Raw genomic sequence first — 20,744 nt, 5'->3', positions numbered from 1 at the left:
GATACTCACCCTCCTTTTATGTTTTGTTACAGGTTTTGTGGCCATAACACATGATATGTGGTATTACCTGGTAGTGCTGGTGTGCTGTCACGAGGCTTGCAGCAGGTGTGTATCACTGGACAGACATCAATGTTCTCCATACTGGGGAGGGCCTCAGGAGCATGCATATTGAGGTTTACACATCTGGCATTGATCAGCATTACCCTTCTGTTTCTTTCCAGTTTTGTTTTCTATGGTGGTGGGTTGCTCTTTTTGGCCTTGCCTACGGGAGGATCTCTGTAGTTTGCAAAAGCCTTGGGCAATATCTAGACGCTCATGGGTAACAGGTGCAAGCCATCCCTGGGACAGCAGCATGTCTCACTATGGAGTCACCTATTACAACTGTATCAGGCATGTTGTTTCTCCTTCTGTCATGTGACTGTTTGGCACACCAGCTTTGTGTACTATGTGTTACATGTGCTATGTCTGGAGTTTGTTTTATTGGGTGTCTGCTTTGGAGGCTTGTGTTGATGTTGTGTGTTTGTAATTAGGGCCTCTGGGAATGTTTTTGTGTTTATGTGTTTGGTTTACAGTCGTAGGTCTATGTGGGACTGGGTTTGTGGTGTATGTGGTTACCTTGTCCTCCTGACTAGTTTTGACAGTACTGATTTGTGGGTGCTCAGGCCCCGGTTTGGCTACCTGGTTGCGTCTATCACATACATTTGTATTTATTGGGGTGAGTTGTTGTTGTGTGTGTACTTGGGACAGGTGTCACATTGCCACTGGATTCACAGATTCTACTTGTTTTGCCTGGCCTTAGTGGATTGTATGTGTGGACACATTTTATTGCCATACTAGTGTTCACTGATTACTTCACTTTTCATGTTTGATCTATCATGTGGTAGCTTCCTCATTCTCTTCAATGGTTTAGTAATTTATGGTGTCCAGCATGCCAGATGCCTGGGTGTATGGCATTGTGTCTTGTTGCTTGTGATTGCAGACTCCAAGCACTCTTGGCTGTGTTCATGGTATGCCTGTATAACATGTTCTGCAGTGTGTCCCATATTCTGGACCTGCACAGGGCTTTTCATGGATTCCACATTGGTTTGTAGGGGTGCAAGCTATGCTTTATATATGTGTTTCACTGTGGTAGTCTGGCCAGGGACTGGGGTCGTGATGTGTAACTACAGTGTGATTACTCTATGGTCTGGTCTTACCAGTGAGGGATACACTTCTCATCTTGACATCCAGTACACATATTTCTGATTATCACATCCAGTATGCTTACCCCTCTTGTGGAAGTGTTACATTTTGCATGTCCGTTTTGTTTGATGTATTCTGGGAAATTGTCTACACTTGTGTCAGTGCTAGTATAATACAAAGAGTATAGTGACAAACACCTCAAAAGCTGACTTCACACTTCTTTGGACTGAGATGGTATCTGTTAAGCCCACTGGGCCAGTGGAAACCACAACACACAATGGTGACTCCTTCACAGACACTTTCTACGGACATCTCTGAGATAGCATGGACCATGCAATCACAAATAAAAACATGACCCTCTCCACCAAGGGAATGTGGCCTGTCTGGTGGACCCCAGCCATAAACAAACTGTATAACAGATGAAGGATACTAATGCAAGACAGAGCTACATCTCCTAAAGGGAAGGCAGCTGTGAGCAGCACTAGTAAAAAGCTACATTCTCTCATAAAGACATCCAAGGTCAACTTTGAGACATAAACACCAAAGACGATAAAGATAACCACACTGCCTTCTTCAGTTATGTCAGACACCTGGGTGGGAACCCTCAGATATGCTCTGAGCTGGTACACAACAACATATATTTCAGTGACCTGACAGATATTGGCAACATTCTGGCAGACAGGTTCAGTGCAATTTTCCCCCTCCCTCACCCCCAACAGAAGATAGTTATCACAGATTAATGTAACCTCACTGTCATCTCAGATGTCCATGTGAGAGCCGCACTCAGCAAAGACAAGAACACAGCATCAATGGGACCTAATGGTATCCCCAGCTGCGTGCTATGTGAACTCCAGAAGGAGCTAAACCCGTATATACAAATGCTATTTAACCTTAGCCTTGCTACAGGATATGTACCTGAACACTGGCGTACAGCAACAGTGGTCCCACTCCACAAAGGAGATGCCTCCACAGACCCTGGGGACTACCACCACACAAGCTTAACCAGCCTTGTCTGCAAAGCTATGGAAAGAGTCATTATGGAGCTCTTAAACAGAGACATTGGTGACCTACAGACCCTTGATCCCACCCAGTTCAGCTTTGTACAGGGCAGATCCTGCATTTTGCACCTAGTTGACTATTTTGATACTGTCAGTAGGGCCATTGATGAGGGCTACACGGTCCACACAGCCTACCTGCACTTGGCTAGGGCCTTTGACACAATACCCCACTCAGGCATCATAGACAAGCTCAACAGCTGAAATATAAAATCATATGTCACAGGGTAGTTTGCAAAATGGCTAAGAAACAGAACCCATAAAGTCGACATTGCAGGTGCCTTGTCAGATTCAAAGCCAGTCACAAGTGGTGTCCCACAAAGATCTGTCCTGGGAACCCTCTCATTTGGCATTTACTTTTCAGATGTGAAAGCAAACATAGGAGAGTTGTGGCTGACAAAGTTTGCAGATGACTGCAACCTAGGCACCATAAGTGAATATATCAGCCGGCACACACATCCTACAGAATGCCGTCACAAAGACAGATAGCTGGTGCCGGACTCAAGGCCTGAAACTGACTGCAACTGATGTGTGGTCATCCCCTTTGGGAGGAACAAAGTACCCACAAATCAATACATAGACAGCAACCCACTGAGCACAGAATACAAATCAGACACCTGCGGACACATGTAGATAGTGACATCTCATTTGACACCCATGTTGCCAAAGTGGTTAGGAAGACTTTCTATCTTGCCCACCTTATCATGAAGGGTTTTCCATCCAGATCACAGGAGGTCATTGTACCACTATACTTCTCCCTTATCAGGCCCATGATTGAATACAAAGCCCCATTTGGTATGTACCTCACCCAGCACTTGCAACAGCTGGAGAGACCCCAAAAGTACCTTACCAAGGAGATCAGGGGTCTACAATGCATGTCATATGCTTCCAGACTAAAGGAAATCCAGCTTTATTCAGTGGCATACCGCATACTTACAGGTGACCTATGCCTGACATACAAGACCATGTCCAATCAGGATGTGGTGGACATGCTCCACTGCAAGCAATCCAAATCCACCAGAACCATGGGAGCTGAAGATTTGAACCTCAGCACATACATGTACAGGACATGCTGGGGGACAGAGTCATAACTCACAGGCATCTCACACTCTAGCAGAGTATCCCAGTTCATGTTAGACAGAGTCCCTCACTGACTCTCTTCAAGAGAAGTCTGGACAACTGGATGTGGGATTGTAGTTTTACCCCAGGGGTCCTCCCTGTGTCACTACTAGACAGAGGCACAGTCAAGGTATTCAATTATGTACGGGGGTCATAATGTGTCACTACTAAGTGAGAGGCACAATATTCGGAATCTATTCTGCACACTTATTACCACTATAAGGGGTGGCAATACCCACATCACTATGGCTAGGCTTATAAATGCACTAGGGCAGATAGCCTAGCAGTAAACTATGAAACTATGGTGTATGTGTAGGTATTGTCAGTCAAGCAATATAATGTGGTTTGGGGAGCTTGATATCTTCCTGTCTTCCAAGAGTTTTTTGTCTATTCCTTCTAGCATGTCAAGGGATCAGTTGCTAGTGTCCTCTCCTGCTCAGCTGGTGAACCTGGGTATATTGAGGCAATGTTACAATTGACTCATGTACACAGACAACCCTCTCCTTCTCCCACAAAACACAAATGCATGCAAGAGATGCAACTATATAGCCAAACTGGAGGCTGAGCTCTCTCAACATAGGACTGGCAGGACCAGAGAGGAGGAGAAGGTGACCACACACACCACAAACCCAGTCTCACATAGCACTATCACAACTTCAAATCATACACATAAACACACAAAGACATACTCGGAGCCTCTGATCACAGATCTACCATAACAGCAGAGGCCACCAAAGCAGACACCCAAACAACTGCCTCCACAGGGCACAGCACATGCAACACATAGACCACAGAGTCAGTGTGCCAAACATTCACAGCCCTTAAGGCCAAACACAATGCCAGACACACCCGTCATAGGTGACTCCATCGTCAGACACACTGACGTCCCGCTCACCAGATTGAGTAAGGAGAGTGTCACAGTAATCTGCCTATTGGGCGCTGGAATCCACCACAAAATGCAAGCACTCAGGTCACTCAACTGCAAGTACAAGTATGACTCAGTCATTGTCCATGCTGGTGTGAATGACCTGTGATGTACCTCCCTGGACTACATGAAAAGAGACAGAGGAGCTCTCTGATTATGTAGCCCAGGCAGGTATGACCCTGACCTTGAGCAGTATCCTACCTTCACCAAGAATGATGCCACAATACAGAGACACGATGACCAGCTGTAATAATTGGCTTAATCTATGGTGTTATTCAAAGGGGATCCAATGTCCATCAGCCTGGGATGACATGCTGGACAAGCCACGCTGATTCGCAGGGGACGGCTTGCACCTGTCACCCCTGGTCTTCCGGAATTTGGCTAGGGCTCTTGCCACCCCCATTGTGCCTTTTTTAGGCAAGGCTCAGATTCTAAACCTACCACCCTAGAACACAAAAAGGAAATAAACTAAGGGTAATGCTGCTCAATGCCAGACGTCTCAACCTCAAGATGCACGCACTCGAAGCCCTTCTCAGTATGGAGAACATCGATGTTTGTGCTGTGACTGTAACCTGGTTCAGGGCTCCTGACAGCACCCCGGCAGTATCAGGTTTTACCTCATATCATGCGTTCCGGCCCCGAAATCCAGATGACACCAAGGAAGGAGGGTGGGTGTCCATATTCATCAAGGACACCTTCACCTCAAGGTTGGTGGCAACACATGATGCATCAGAGTCCATCCAGGTGCAATTAACCGTAGGCAAGACTGCTCGGCAGTTTGTAGCAGGTTACATGCCACCCTCTCAAACTCAGGAACCTCACACAGCTTTCCTGAAAACACTGGAGGGGATAAATGTATCTCCAAACACCATCATACTGGGTGATTTCAACTATCCAAATATAGACTGGGATCACTACTCAAGCCCCAACACTCTAGCCCAAAGGTTCCTAGAGTTCATAACCTCATATGCCATGGAACAACTAGTCACCATCCCCACAAGAGGAGACAACATACTAGAGCACATCATCACGAACATGGTATCACAATGTTCAACACCAGAAGTATACCCATCATTGGTGAGATCAGATCATAAACTAATCTCACTGGGAGTCCACATCCCGCCCCCACCCCAGATAAAGAAGACCACAGTGAAGAACTTCTCAGAAGCCGACTTCACAGTTCTAAAGACTGGTGTGGTCTCCTTCAAGGCCCCCAAGCCAGCGGAAACCATTACGCAAGCTGCTGAATCACTTACAAATGCCTTCTACCTGCACCTCCAGGACTGCATGGATCAGGCAATCCCACACAAAACAAAGACTCTTTGTACCAAAGGCATGCGTGCAGTCTGCTGGACCCCAGCCATAAACATGCTCTACATCAGAAGGAAGGAGCTACTACAAGATAGAGCAAAATCCATAGAAGGGAAGACACCCCTGCTCATTATGAGTAAAGAACTGAGATCTCCCATAAAATCATCCAGGGCACATTTTGAGAGGGAACTCGCTAAGGACTCAGAAGACAATCATGAGGCCTTTTTTAGCTATGTTGGAAACCTGGGAGGCGACTCCCAGATATGCTCAGAATTAGTTCATAATGATGTAAAAATCACTGAACATACAGACATTGGCAACATACTGGCTGACAGGTTCAGTGCAGATTTCTCCCCCCCTCCCCCCCCAAAGGGAGGGATATCTATACCAGGGGATTGTAGCCCCCCAAACATCTCAAATGCTCAGGTGAGAACTGCTCTATCCAAGGCGAGAAACACAGCATCCATGGGACCAGATGGTGTCCCCGGTTGTGTGCTCCACGAACTCAATGAGGACTTAAACCCGCAGTTAGGGCAGCTGTTTAATCTTAGCCTCACCTCAGGATACATACCCAAGGGTTGGCGTATGGCAACGGTGGTCCCACTTCACAAAGGAGGTGCCTCCACCGACCCCGGACACTACCGTCCCATCAGCTTGACAAGCCTGGTCTGCAAAGCTATGGAGAGAATCATAATGGAACTCATAACTGAAGACATAGGGGACTTGCAGACTTTGGATCCAACCCAGTTTGGCTTTGTCAAGGGCGATCATGCCTTCTAAACTTGGTTGACTTTTTCAGAATGGTCACCAAGGCCATTGACGAGGGCAAGGCAGTCCACACAGCCTACCTTGACCTGGCAAAGGCTTTCTATACAATACCCCACTTGGGTATCATTGACAAACTCACCAGCTTAAATGTAGACCCATACGTCACAAGATGGGTTACAAACTGGTAAGTGACAGAACCCACAGGGTCAAGGTTGCTGGCGCCATGTCACACTCCAAGCCTGTCACAAGTGGTGTCCCACAGGGCTCAGTCCTGGGCCCACTTTTGTTCAGCATCTACTTTTCAGAAGTACAAGCAAACACAGGGGGATTATGGCTGACAAAGTTTGCAGATGACTGCTAACTGGGAACCATAGTTGAAAACCCATCTGACACAGACATCCTTCAGACGGGTCTCATAGAAACGGATAACTGGTGCCAGAGCCATGGCCTAAAGTTAAACGCTAAACAATGCATAGTCATACCCTTCGGGAAGAACAAGGTTACCCCTAGTTCCCATATAGGTGTTACTCCTCTAAGCACAGGAGAGGTTATCAGGGATCTGGGCACCCAGGTTGACAGTAACCTTTCGTTTGACACTCATGTTGCCAAAGTAGTTAGGAAGACCTTCTACATTGCCCACCTGATCATGCAGGGATTCACATCTAGATCAAGGGAGGTCATTGTTCCCCTGTACTCATCACTCATCAGACCAATGATTGAGTACAATGCCCCATTCAGAATGTATCTGACCCGACACCTGCAGCAATTGGACAGGCCCCAAACATTCCTCACCAGAAGGATAAAAGGTCTCTAATGCATGTCTTATGCTGCCCGACTGAAGGAACCCCAGCTCTATTCAGTCACCTACCGTCTGCTCAGAGGTGGCCTGTGCCTGACATACTAGGCCATGTCCAACCCGGAATTAACGAACATGCTTCACCTCAACACCTCTAAATCCATCACATCTACAAGGGCAGGAGACTTAAACCTCAACACGGCTATTAATAGGGCGTGCTGGAGGGACAGATTCATCACCCAGAGACTCCCTATGCTGTGGAACATCATCCTGGTACATGTGAGGCTGGGCACCTCGCTGGCTTTGTTCGAGAGAAATCATGACCAATGGATGGGAGATCGCAGGTATACCCCAGGGATAACATCAGTGTCACTGCTTGACAGAGGTACAGCAAAATAATGGGCATATTATCCTTAGAACTGAAGGGGTGACGGAAGCCACAAAACTCTGGGCTAGGCTTATATATGCCCTAGGGCAGATAGCCTAGTATGAACCTATGAACATAGGCCTGGTGCGGTTCCTGCTATTAGGACAGTGGTCTGCAGCACGCTATTTAGTAGTAGGCAGTTTTAGCAATTGGTATTTGACCATGGCTAATCCATGTTGCTTCTTGTTGTGGTACCAACATGGGGGTGTGGTCATCCATGACATTTACTGCTAGTCACCCTCGTTTTGTAGCTTGTTCCATGTTTTTGCACATGTACATCCCTGTATGAGGTGTGACCTGGTAGTGTTAGGGTGCGGGTGTGGGCTTTGACCCAGTTGTCTATTACAGCACTGATATCTACATCCTCTATACTGTGTGCGTTTACATTGCACTCATCTTGCTGTTTATACTTCTGGCATTGGGTAGCATTACATCTAGGTTCCTATCCCTTGTGGTACCTATGAATGTGGGTTTGTGTTTTTGTGGTTTGTGATTGGTGAGGGTGGATGTTAGTCAGGGTCCTCAGGTGTGCATATGGTACATGGTGTTACATTACTTGACACATGGCATTCATGCCTCAGGTGGTGCTGCAGGGCTGCCTCTGTCAGATGCACATACTACACTCCCTGTACATGTTTGGAAGCAGGTTGTGTCATGTTAGGCATCCCTGTTACTATATGAGTGAGTCAGAGCGGGTATCAGTCCCAGTGTTCCTACTGACCAAGTGTATGTGCTATGCGTTGCCTCTTTGCCAAGGCCAGGGCATACTGGGCACGCCTCCTTCTGCCTACTGGGGCAAGGTCAGGTTGTTCCTCCTCCGAGTCACCCTCTGCCTGTGGTGGCCTTGGCAATGGTGGGGGTATGTTTGGCCTAGCCCTATGCTGGTCCTGCTGCAGCTGTTTCCGCAGGATCATATTATGTAGCATAGCACATATAGGTTCATAGGTTCATACTAGGCTATCTGCCCAAGGGCATTTATAAGCCTAGCCCATAGTTATGTGGCTTTCGCCACCCCTTTAGTTTGAATAAAACTATGCCTATTATTTTGCTGTGCCTCTGTCAAGCAGTGACACTGAAGTAATCCCTGGGGTATATCTGCGATCTCCCATCCATTGGTCAAGATTCCTCTTGAACAAGGCCAGCGAGGTGCTCTGCCTCACATGTACCGGGATTTTGTTCCACAGCATAGGGAGTCTCTGGGTGATGAATCTGTCCCTCCAGCACGTTCTATTAATAACCGTGTCAAGGTTCAAGTCTCCCACCCTTGTGGTTCTGAGGGATCTAGATTTTTTGAGGTAAAGCATATTCATCAAATCTGGGTTTGACATGGCCTTATATGTCAGGCACAGGTCACCTCTGAGCAAGCGGTATGAGACTGAATAGAGCTGGAGTTCTTTCAGTCGGGCAGCATAAGACATATTTTTGAGACCCTTTATCCTTTTGGTGAGGAACTTTTGGGGCCTTTCCAGCTGCTGCAGGTGTCGGGTCAGATACATTCCGAATGGGGCATTGTACTCAATCATAGGTCTAATGAGTGATGAGTACAGGGGACGATGACCTCCCTTGATCTAGATGTGAATCCCTTCATGATCAGGTGGGCAATGTAGAAGGTTTTCCTAACTACTTTAGCAACATGAGTGTCAAACGAAAGGCTACTGTCAACATGGGTCCCCAGATCCCTGATGACTTCTTCTGTGCTCAGTGGATTGCCACCTATATGGTAGCTAGGGGTAACCTTGTTTTTCCCGAAGGGTATGACTATGCATTTCTTGGCGTTTAACTTTAGGCCATGGCTCTGGCACCAGTTATCCGTTTCTGTGAGGCCCTTCTGAAGGATATCTGTGTCAGATGTGTATTTGACTATGGCCCAGTTTGCAGTCATCTGCAAACTTTGTCAGCCATAACCCTCCTGTGTTTGCTTGTACTTCAGAAAAGTAGATGCCGAACAAGAGTGGACCCAGGACTGAACCCTGTGGGACACCACTTGTGACAGGCTTTGAGTCTGACATGGCTCCAGCAACTCTGACCCTGTGGGTTCTGTCACTTAGCCAGTTTGCAACCCATCTTGTGATGTATGGGTTTACATTCAAGCTGATGAGTTTTTCGATGATACCTGAGTGGGGTATTGTGTCAAAGGCCTTTGCCAGGTCGAGGTAGGCTGTATGGACTGCCTTTCCCTCATCAATGGCCTTGGTGACTGTCTCAAAAAAGTCAACCAAGTTTAAAAGGCATGATCTGCCTTTGACAAAGCCAAAATGGGTTGGATCCGAAGTCTGCAAGTTCCCTATGTCTTTATTTATGAGTTCCATTATGATCCTCTCCATGGCTTTGCAGATAAGGCTTGTCAAGCTAATGGGACGGTAATTTCCAGGGTCGGTGGAGGCACCGCCCTTGTGAAGTGGGACCACAGTCGCCGTCGCCACTTCTTGGAGTCGTATCCTGAGGTGAGGCTAAGATTAAACAGTTGTCCTAACTGCGGGTTTAATTCCTCATTGAGTTCGTGGAGCACACAGCCGGGGACACCATCCGGTCCCATGGATGCTGTGTTTTTTGCCTTGGAGAGAGCAGTTCTCACCTGGGCGTTGGAGATGTTTGGGGGGCTACAATCCTCTGGTATAGATATCTCTCCTTTTGGGAGAAGTTTGCACTGAACCTGTCAGCCAGTATGTTGGCAATGTGTGTAGGTTCAGTAATCTTCACATCATTTTGAACTAATTCTGAGCATATCTGGGAGTTTTTCCTGCTAGGTTTCTAACATAGCTAAAAAAGGCCTTATGATTGTCTTTTGAGTCCTTGGCGATTTTTCTCTCAAAATTTGCCTTGGATGATTTTATGAGAGCTCTTAGTTTTTTACTTATAATGATCAAAGGTGTCTTACCTTTCAAGGATTTTGCTCTATCTTGTAGTAGCTTCCTCCTTTTGTTGTAGAGCTTGTTTATGGCTGGGGTCCACCATACTGGACGCTTGCCTTTGGTACAAAGAGTCTTAGTTTTGTTTGGGATTGCCTGGTCCATGCAGTCCTGTAGGTGCTGGTAGAAGGCATTTGTAAGTGATTCAGCGGTTTGAGTAATGTTTACCACTGGCTCAGGGGCCTTAAAGGAGACCACACTAGTTTTTAGAAGTGTGAAGTCGGCTTTTGAGAAGTTTTTCACTGTGGTCTTTTTTATTTCATATGGGGCGGGATGAGGACCTCCAGCGAGATTAGTTTATGATCTGATCTCACCAGTGAGGGGTATACTTCCGGTGTTGAACATTGTGATCCCATGTTCGTGATGATGAGATCAAGTATGTTTTCTCCTCTTGTGGGGATGGTGACTAGTTGTTCCATGGCATTTGAGTTTATGAACTCCAGGAACCTTTGGGCTAGAGTGTTTGGGCTTGAGTAGTGTTCCCAGTCTATATTAGGGTAGTTGAAGTCACCTAGTATGATGGTGTTTGGAGATGCATTTATCCATTCCAATGTTTTCAGGAAGGCCATGTGAGGTTCCTGAGTTTGAGAGGGTGGCCTGTAACATGCTACAAATTGCAGAGCAGTCTTGCCTATGGTTAATTGCACCTGGATGGTCTCCGATGCATCGTGCGTTGCCACCAACCTTGAGGTGTGGGTGTCCTTTATGAATATGGACACCCCCCCTCCTTTCTTGGTGTTGTCCGGATTTTGGGGCCGGAACGCATGATATGAGGTGAAACCTGATAGTGCTGGGGTGCTCTCAGGAGCCTTGAACCAGGTTTCTGTCACAGCACAGATATCGATGTTCTCCATACTGAGAAGGGCCTCGAGTGCGTGCATCTTGAGATTGAGACTTCTGGCATTGAGCAGCATTACCCTTAGTTTTTTTCCTTTTTTGTGTTCTAGGGTGGTAGGTTTAGAATTTGAGCCTTGCCTAAAAAGGCACTATGGGGGTGGCAAGAGCCTTTGCCAATATCCGGAAGCCTAGGGGTGACAGGTGCAAGCCGTCCCTTGCGAAGCAGTGTGGCTTGTCCAGCATGTCATCCCAGGCAGACAGACATTGGATCCCCTTTGAATGATACCAGAATTTAAGCCAATTATCAAAGCTGATCTTCTTATCACTGTATTGTGGCATCATTCTAGGTGAAGGTAGGATACTGCTCAAGGTCAGGGTCATACCTGCCTGGGCTACATAATCAGAGAGCTCCTCAATGTCTCTTTTCATGTAGTCCAAGGAGGTACGTCTCAGGTCGTTGACACCAGCGTGGACAATGACTGAGTCGTACTTGTACCTGCTGTTGAGAGACCTGAGTGCTTGCGTTATGTGGCGGATTCTAGCGCCCAACAGGCAGCTTACTGTGACCTTCTCCTTACTCAGTCTGGTGAGCGGGACGTCAGTGTGTCTGACTATGGAGTCACCTATGACAAGTATGTTTGGTGTTGTATTTGGCCTTCAGGGCAGTGACTGCTTTGCACACTGATTTTGTTGTTTATGTGTTGTTTGTGTGGTGTATTGAGTTTGCAGTTGCTTGGGTGTCTGCTTTGGAGGCCTCTGCTGTTTAGGTAAATTTTTACTCAGAGCCTCCGAGTATGTCTTAGTGTGTTTATGTGTTTGATTCAGTGGTGTGGTTGAGTTATGCGAGACTGGTATTGTGGTGTGTGTAGTTGCCTTCTCCTCCTGCCTGGTCTTGCCAGTCCTGAGTTGAGAGAGCTCAGCCTCCAGTCTGGCTAAATAGCTGCATCTCTCACAAGTGTTAGTGTTACGTGGGAGGAGGAGAGGGTTGTCCGTGTACATGAGGCAATTGTAACATTGTCTCAGAATTCCCAGATTCACCAACTGGGCAGGAGAGGACGCCAGCATCTGACCCTTCGACATGCTAGAAAGAATTATGAGTTGGTATGAGACAGAAAAGTAGTGGGCTTTGCAGGGAAGTGGGCACTCCTGGGGGGTTTTGCTAGTGAGAGATTTGTATAATATAGGAGTGTACTGCAAGGCTCTACCAGATGTGTCCAGACACCGGAACCGTGACTTGAGCAGCCCAAACACATGCTCTATGACATTACGTGTTTGTGCGTGTGCCTCATTATGGCGTTCCTGTTCAGGTGTGTGTGCATTTCTGATGGGTGTCATCAGCCACGGCTCAAGTGCGTAACCTGCATCCCCCACTAAGTGTCCGTGTGGGAAGTCCCCACTGGCAAATGATTGGTACAGCTGCGTCAGATGCCAGATGTGGGAATCGTGGTAGCTCCCAGGGCAGCCAGCACACACATTCATTATTATGCCCTGGGCATCACACATGACCTGGCAGTTGATGGAGGGGAAGCCCTTGCGGTTCATGTAGGCTCTATCCCGCTCACCGGCTGGTGCTTTGATGCGTATGTGCGTGCAGTCTATTGCACCCAATACCTCAGGGTATCCCGCTATTTGCTGGAAGAGACGCATATTGATGGCCACAACCTCACGGGCATTGGGGAAATATACATGATCACCGACATGTGCTGACATGGCATCCAGGAACTGGTGCAGTACCCTGGAGGCTGATGCCTGTGATATCCCCATCATATCACCAGTTGGTTTCTGGAAGGTACCTGTTGCTAGTATTCTTAGGCCAACACATACCTTGGTTTCCACTGGGATGGGTTCCCCTCTGTTGGTTCTGTGTGTGAGGCGTGGCCTGCACAGCTCAACAATTTGCTGTAGAAGGTCTCTGTCCACTCTGTAGCGCTCTACTATCTCCAGCTCATGTAACCCATGGTAGGTGACCCTGGGCCTGTATACTCTTCTCCTTCTCCTCACTCTGGGTTGTCTGTCAGCATCTGCATTGTCACCACCCTCAGCAATTCGCCTATGCCTGATTATAACAGCTATGGCAGCCCCTAGCATTTCTGCTCTGTGTTCAGCTTTTTTCAGTTTTCAATTCTGATAGCTTACTTTCTTGCAGTATCTCTTGTGAGAAACACCCTGCACTGCTGTTTGTAGTGTTTTAAGTGCTGGGTTGGGCTTCTAGTCTGCCTGTGTAATTGCCTGCTTCCAAATGTTTCCACCAATTAACTCCAGCAGTATCCTCTGGAAGTTTCCTTGTATTCTGGTTGTTTCCTGTTTCCTCTCTGTTTCCTCAGGGGGAGCAATGTGCACACCAGCTTAAGCACGCTCACAGTTGCTTAAACGCGCGCACACATCCTTACACGGTGTTACACGCGCGCACACATCCTTACACGGTGTGAACTTGGCTGATTCATGGTAAAACGCGCGCACACTGCCTTACACACGTGCACGCCCGCGCAAACCGTTGCAAACGGTTTGCAACACGCTCCCACATGTTGAACCTGCCTTACATGCGCGCATGCACGTATATCAAGAAAGTTTGAGTGTAGGAATACTGTGCACCCTCTGTTTCTTGACTTTTCTAGTGTTCTGTTGGGACACACCTCTCTCCCTGATGTCTGTCTGTCATCTGTCACCTTACATTGCCCTCCAATCTGATACATTTATTTCTATCCTTCCCCCCGTGATGTCACCTACCTCTTACTCTGTTCCTCCCCCTTCTGTAACTCTTACACTACTCAGAAAGTGCTCATTACCTATGTGGCAGTGTGATTCAGTATTGTAACCCTCATTTACATAGGATTGCCTAGTAATGCTTAGTTACATATCTTACACGGAGCTTCCCCCCCTTGACAACCACTACACGGAGGCCATATTTTTTTTGGTCTGCTAGTCCCTCCATTGACATTCCATGTAATACATAAATCCCACAATTGTGGGCTTATAAGCTTCGGTTTTCAGTTTTAGGTGGCGCACCCCGTTTGCGCGGGTGTGCGCTGCAGTTAAACATCATAATCCCACGAAAAAAAAAAAGTTATTTAACATATTTTTGCAACACTTTTTCATGCCAATGGCCACATATTTGGCCATTGGCATGCTAAATGAAACATATGCACCCTTTATTTGGAGCTGACATAGCTCCGTTTTCAATTTTGCAGAAATGTACTCCGTTGTCAGCTGAGTACATTTCTGCAGCTAACACGTCCGTTACACGGACTGGTTTGGGCTTCTTGGATCGCTCAAATACCTCATTTGCATATCTTTGAGCTGAAATGAGGTATTGAGCATTTCCACGCCCAGTCCGTGTAAGAGACAATTAAGCTGTCTCTTACACGGAGGTTTGGGCTGTTCCTGGATCGGGAGGCTTACACGGAGGCTTACACTACTCTTAAACTCCGTGTAAGCCTTCCTGAATCCATGTCAATAAATCATTTCAAAACTTTTCCCACCTTTAATGCGACCTATAACCTGTACAATTCTACTGAAAAACAAAACAAAAATCTGTTAGGGGAAAAATATAAAATGTACAATATATGCTGGTTGCATAAGTGTGCACACCCTTAAATACTTTGTTGAAGCACCTTTTGCTTTAATTACAACATTCAATCTTCTTGGGTACACACCTGCCATCAATTAAAGAGATTCTGATTAACCCCAAATAAAGTTCAGCTGTCCTAGTAGGATTTTCTTGACATTTACTCAGTTGCCTGCTACATCAAAAGCCATGGTTCGCAGAAAGCTTACAAAGCATCAAGGGGATCTCATTGTTCAAAGGTATCAGTCAGGAGAAGGGTACAAAAAGATTTCCACAGCATTGGATATACCATGGAACGCAGTGAAGACAGTCATCAAAAAGTGGAGAAAATATGGGACAACAGTGACGTTGCAAAGAAATGGAAGACCCTCCAAAATTGATGAAAAGGACAAGACAAAAACTGGTCAGGGAGGCTGCCAAGAGACCTACAGTAACACTGAAGGAGCTGCAGAAATTTCTGTCAAGTACTGGTTGTGTACTACATGTGACAGCAATATCCTGTATTCTCCATATGTCTGGACTATGGTTGCAAGACTGAAGCCTTTTCTTACACAGAAAAACATCCAGGCCCAGCTAAAATTTGCAAAATAATACATCAAGTCTCCCAAAAGCATGTGGGGAAATGTGTTATGGTCTGTTGAGACCAAGGTTGAACTTTTTGGCCACAATTCCAAAAGGTATGTTTGGTGCAAAACCACTTTGCATCACTAAAAGAACACCCCCACCCCCACCCCACTGTGAAGCATGGTGGTGGCAGTATCGCGCTTTGGGGTTACTTTTCTTCTGCTGGAACTGAGGCTTTAGTCAAGGTGGAGGGGAATTATGAACTGTTCCAAATATCAGTCACTTTTGGCCCAAAACCTTCAGGCATCTGCCAGAAAGCTGAAGATGAAGAGGAATTTCACCTTGACAATGACCCCAAGCATACATCCAAATCAACAAAAGAATGGCTTCACCAGAAGAAAATTAAAGTTTTGGAATGGCCTAGCCAGAGCTCAGACCTAAATCTAATAGAAAATCCGTGGGGTGACCTTTAGAGGACTGTGCACAAGAGATGCCCTCACAATCTGACAATTTTGGAGCGCTTTTGCAAGGAACAGTGGGCAAATATTGCCAAGTCAAGATGTGCCATGTTGATGGACTCCTATCTAAGAAGACTAAATGCTGTAATCAAATCAAAATGTGCTTCAACAAAGTGTTAGTTTAAGGGTGTGCACACACAACAAAGTATTAATTTAAGGGTGTGCACATTTATGCAACCAGCATACTACACGTTTTTTATTTTTCCCCCCAACAGATTTGTTTTCAATTGAATTGTACAGGTTACAGGTCACAGTAAAGGTGGGAAAAGTTTTGAAATGATTTATTTTGGTCTCACCTGGCATTTTAACAGGGGTGTGTAAACTTTTTATATCCACTGTATGTTTGAAGGAAGTACAGCAGTTAGCTCAGAGGATTATATATATTATACAAGGAAGTATAGCAGTTAGCTCAGAGGATTATATATATTATACACACATTATATATATATATATATATATATATATATATATATATATATATATATATATATATATAGATATATATATATATATATATATATATATATACACATATATACATATATATATATATATATATATATATATATATATATATATATATATATATACACACACACACACACACACTCCTATATGCATGTGTGCGTGTGTGCGTGTTATTTTTTATATAGACAAACACATCTGTCTATACATTATACAAACACCCACTCATGCATAAAATGTGCCTATCGTTTCTCTTTCCAGTGTTGGGCATTCGCTCCCATATAATTTTGTGCTTTGTGTATAATTTTGATTTATATTGGTCAGTAATGCTTTTACGAGCATACTTGATAACAACACAAGGCCATAGACAAACTAAACACATACACTGGAAAATACATGCCCAAGCCTAAAAGGGGCAACACTTTTTTTTTTTTTTTTAATAAAAACTTACAAAAACTGTATTACTGAAAATGTTGTTGAGAATATTTAAACGCCTCTTACCTGATGACCTTCATTGCTGAGGATTGCTTGTTTTTCTTCTGAACGGGCTATTTCAAATTTTTTAATGAACTCACAGTCTTCTGCAGAAATCATCTGTCCTCTGAACATGCACAGAATGGGGAAAAAATTACTCATACAAATAAGAATGCACAAAAAGCAAAGTTACATAACAATGTTACCTGATACCAGAAACAATTCAATGACCTGCTGACTATTTTAAAATCAAAATTAACAAAAAAAAAATGGCACAGAGCCATAGGCAGAGAAAGCAGAAAGTAAAGGATTTCTCTACTTTTTGAAAAGTGAGCAATTAAATTTCAGTTTAATGCAGTCTTCACAGACATCACTGTGTTTGAATCAACTACAAGAGTTCAGAATGATTTTCATATAGAGTGCATGTGCTCACATCCAACTGAGACCTGCCAGTAATAAGGTAGAGCCATCAGCATCAGCACCCTGTTTTCTCCATTTTACACGTGGTCGGGTATCTTGTCAACTGTCACCACCTCTCTCTTGATTCAGCACTTTCTTACATTCTTCAACAGTTATACACAACTTAACCAAGTGTCTCATGCAGTCCATCTACTTCTTGGCTGAATGTCCTTATTTTCTCTTACAATCTTCTGGACATTCCCAAATCTCCTTTACCAAACTGTTTTCTGCTTTCCAACACATAAAAAATGAAGGCTATGTACACTCATGATTTACATCAATCCACTTCAGCGTCAAAACTGGACACTGCAGGTGGCTCATTTCACGTTTGACAGAACTCTCCCAAGCTCAAACCACTCTCCTCTTTCTCACAATACCTCATTTCCAACTCACCAGACTGAGCTGATCTAGGAGCTGTCTACATACAGACATACAATATATATATATATATATGGTATTTTTTTATGTAAACGCGGTGGTGGTGCTGCGGTAGCACTGTCGCCTCACAGTAAGACACTGTCCGGTTCGACTCTCAGCTAGAGCGTCTTCTGCGTGGAGACATGCGTGAATGGGTGTACCTTCGTTGAAGGTTGTGCATCAGAGCTGGCAACTCGGTACGTAAAAATCAACTGCCAATCATTAGCGGACCGGAGTTCCGCTGTGGCGACCCCTAACCGGGAAAAAGCCAAAAGACACAACAACATAAAAAAAAAAGAAAAAAAAAAGGGAGAGTTCTACAGCTGTCCTAACAAATACCTCTTACAGGCCTCAGGCAAAGTGAACAAGAAATGTACAAAGAGGTGTTTGGACAGAGGAGGGGAAAAGAGAGTGGGGAATTCTGAAGTGGACAAGACATGGGTTACGGGTCATGAACCTATTATGTTATGTATATATCTTCTGTATCTTACATGATACAGCTCATCCACTTCAACATTAGAAAAAAACAGTCCCCATCTGCTACTCTTGGTTGAATTCATGACAGAATACCATGAAGAATGGCCTGGATAAAGAAATCACATCCAGCCTGTAGTGGCTTGCAAAAGGGTGCAGAGAAGCCCATAATACTACAGCACAAATGTCATCAACAGAACAATTACCCAAGGAGGGTAGGAAAGTTGAGATTTCCTTGTGGACTGAGCTTTTGGTTTGTCTGGTAGACTATTTGTTTTAATGAGAGAAACAAATGTTAACACATTTAGAAAGTCACCAGGATACAGTTACCTTAGCAGCTTTCGAACCAGCTTAGCAGAACAAAAGAAAAAAAAGTTGGTCATCTTTTTTTTTTGTTAAGTACAATTACTTTAACAGTGGACATATGAATAATCACTGCAGCAGTGGCTAGCTTCCAATGCTTTTACAGCACATTGCATTGCCCAGTCAGTTTGAGTTGAGCTGTCTAAAAGATTTGGATACAAAGCCCTTCAGAGCCTTCATGCCAACAGGGAGAGGGAGGCTAAAGCCCTGAGAGGACAATGCTAGGAATAAAACAATAAAGTGCACACCCTGCCATAAAAGTATATAATAAAAAAGAGGGATGGAGGGATGGAACAGCTACTGCAACAATCATTCAAACATCGACTATTGCAATAAGTATAGTTGCGCAACTGTACCAAGTCCTTCATTTGATTACTGCTGCCGTAGTTTTAGCTAAACGGGTAGATTACAGCAGCATAAATTGAAAGGGAGGAGTATGGATGAGGATCCAGACGTCCCTGGAGAATAGTCCTAGCAAAGCCTGTCACAGACTCTGAGAAGGAGGAGTCTAGTTTATAGGATTCTGTAGGAGGAGGAGTCTAGTTTATAGGATTCTGTAGAAGTGAGCACAGAGGACCAAGTTGCTGCTTCTAGAATACTAGCATTTTGGGGATGTCTTTCAATGGTGTGTTGCGCGGGAGGGGGGTCCCTGCTTTCTTTCTGGAACCTCACTGCCATTGCTTTTTAAAACACTTGCCTTCCAGCACCTTGTTGGGACTGTTCATTTTGCTTTTTACAGAACAATGAGGAGGGAGCACTGAATCCCTGGACAAACTTGGAAAAGGAGGGCTAAAAATCTGAGACATCCTTTCAGTCAGCTTACCTCCCTCAGCACACCTTTTAATCACCTTTACCAACTGGCTTACTGACAGAACCCACACTGTAAAAGTAGCTGACTCCAAATCAAGCTCCAGACAAGTGGAGTACCTCAGGGTTCAGTCCTGGGACCTCTCTTGTTTGGCTTCTACTTCTACGAGGTACAGGCCAACACTAAGGGACTCTGGCTAACAAAGTTCGCAGATGACTGCAAACTGGGAGCCATTATTGACACACCAAATGATGTTGATACTCTACAAAAGGGCCTTACAGAAACAGATGTTTGGTGCCAGAGCCATGGGCTCAAGCTCAATGCCAAGAAATGTATAGTTATCCCCTTTGGGGAAAAAACATGTACCTGTGAATTACCATATAGGTGGCAGTACACTAAACACCGAAAGTGTGATAAGAGACTTAGGGACACAGGTGAACAGTGGTCTCACCTTCAATAACCACATCGCCACAACAGTAAGGAAATTCTTCTATGTGGCACACCTCATCACTAAGGGCTTTTCATCCAGAAAAAAGGAGGTCATTGTCCCACTGTACTCATCCCTCATTAGACCCATTATAGAATACAACGCCCCATTTGGTATGTACCTCTCAACACACCTGCAACAACTGGAAAGGCCGCAGAAATACCTCACTAAAAGAATCACAGGCCTAAAGCTGATGCCCTATGCTGACCACCTTAAAAAACTCCAGTTATACTCATCACATATTGTCTACTCCAAGGCAATCTCTGCTTAACATACAAGGCCATGTCAAACCCAGAGCTGTTGGACATGCTACACTTAAAGAAATCTCAATACCTCAGAGCCACACACTCCAGGGATCTAAACCTTGCCATCACAATAAACAAAACATGCTGGAGGGATAGGTTCCTGACCCAGAGACTCCCCAGACTCTGGAATAGACTGCCAATACATGTCAAGCAGAGCACGTCTTTGGCCCTCTTCAAAAGGAACCTTGATGATTGGATGGGAGAAAGGAAATTCACCCCAGGGATCACGTCAGTCACCCTGCTAGATAGGGGTCCAGGGAAGTAAATAGTGTGGGAAGAAATAGCTAGGGGATTGTTATGGCTAGGCTTGTATAGGCCCTAGGGCTGATAGCCTAGTACCAACCTATGAAGAGGATCAAAAGACTAGTTCTTTACCCAAGAAAGAATTAAAGATCTCATTTTTAACATCCACTGGGAGTTTTAGAGAATGCAGCCAGGCAAACCTGGAAATGGCATCAGCAAAATCATAAGTTTATTTAAAACAGTGGATAGCCACTTGAGACACAAAAGACACTA

At 45.1% G+C, this 20,744-nt stretch overlaps 1 protein-coding gene across 1 annotated transcript in view; it reads right to left on the bottom strand.

Moving 5' to 3' along the window:
- The window catches only part of ATP6V1H (ATPase H+ transporting V1 subunit H), a gene marked incomplete in the record, with an annotated part of 1,920,819 nt that overhangs the window by 1,805,736 nt on the left and 94,339 nt on the right, over nt 1–20,744 (bottom strand). The window contains 1 exon segment of the mRNA XM_044065517.1: nt 16,943–17,042. Coding sequence (XP_043921452.1) covers nt 16,943–17,042 — 100 coding nt within the window.

Source organism: Protopterus annectens, chromosome 3.part0 (genome assembly GCF_019279795.1).
Source record: "Protopterus annectens isolate FY-2018-M chromosome 3.part0, PAN1.0, whole genome shotgun sequence".
In the NCBI taxonomy this organism is placed as follows: domain Eukaryota; kingdom Metazoa; phylum Chordata; order Ceratodontiformes; family Protopteridae; genus Protopterus; species Protopterus annectens.
The sequence above is the reverse complement of the archived record's forward strand: the minus strand, read 5'-3'. Positions and strand labels throughout refer to the sequence as shown.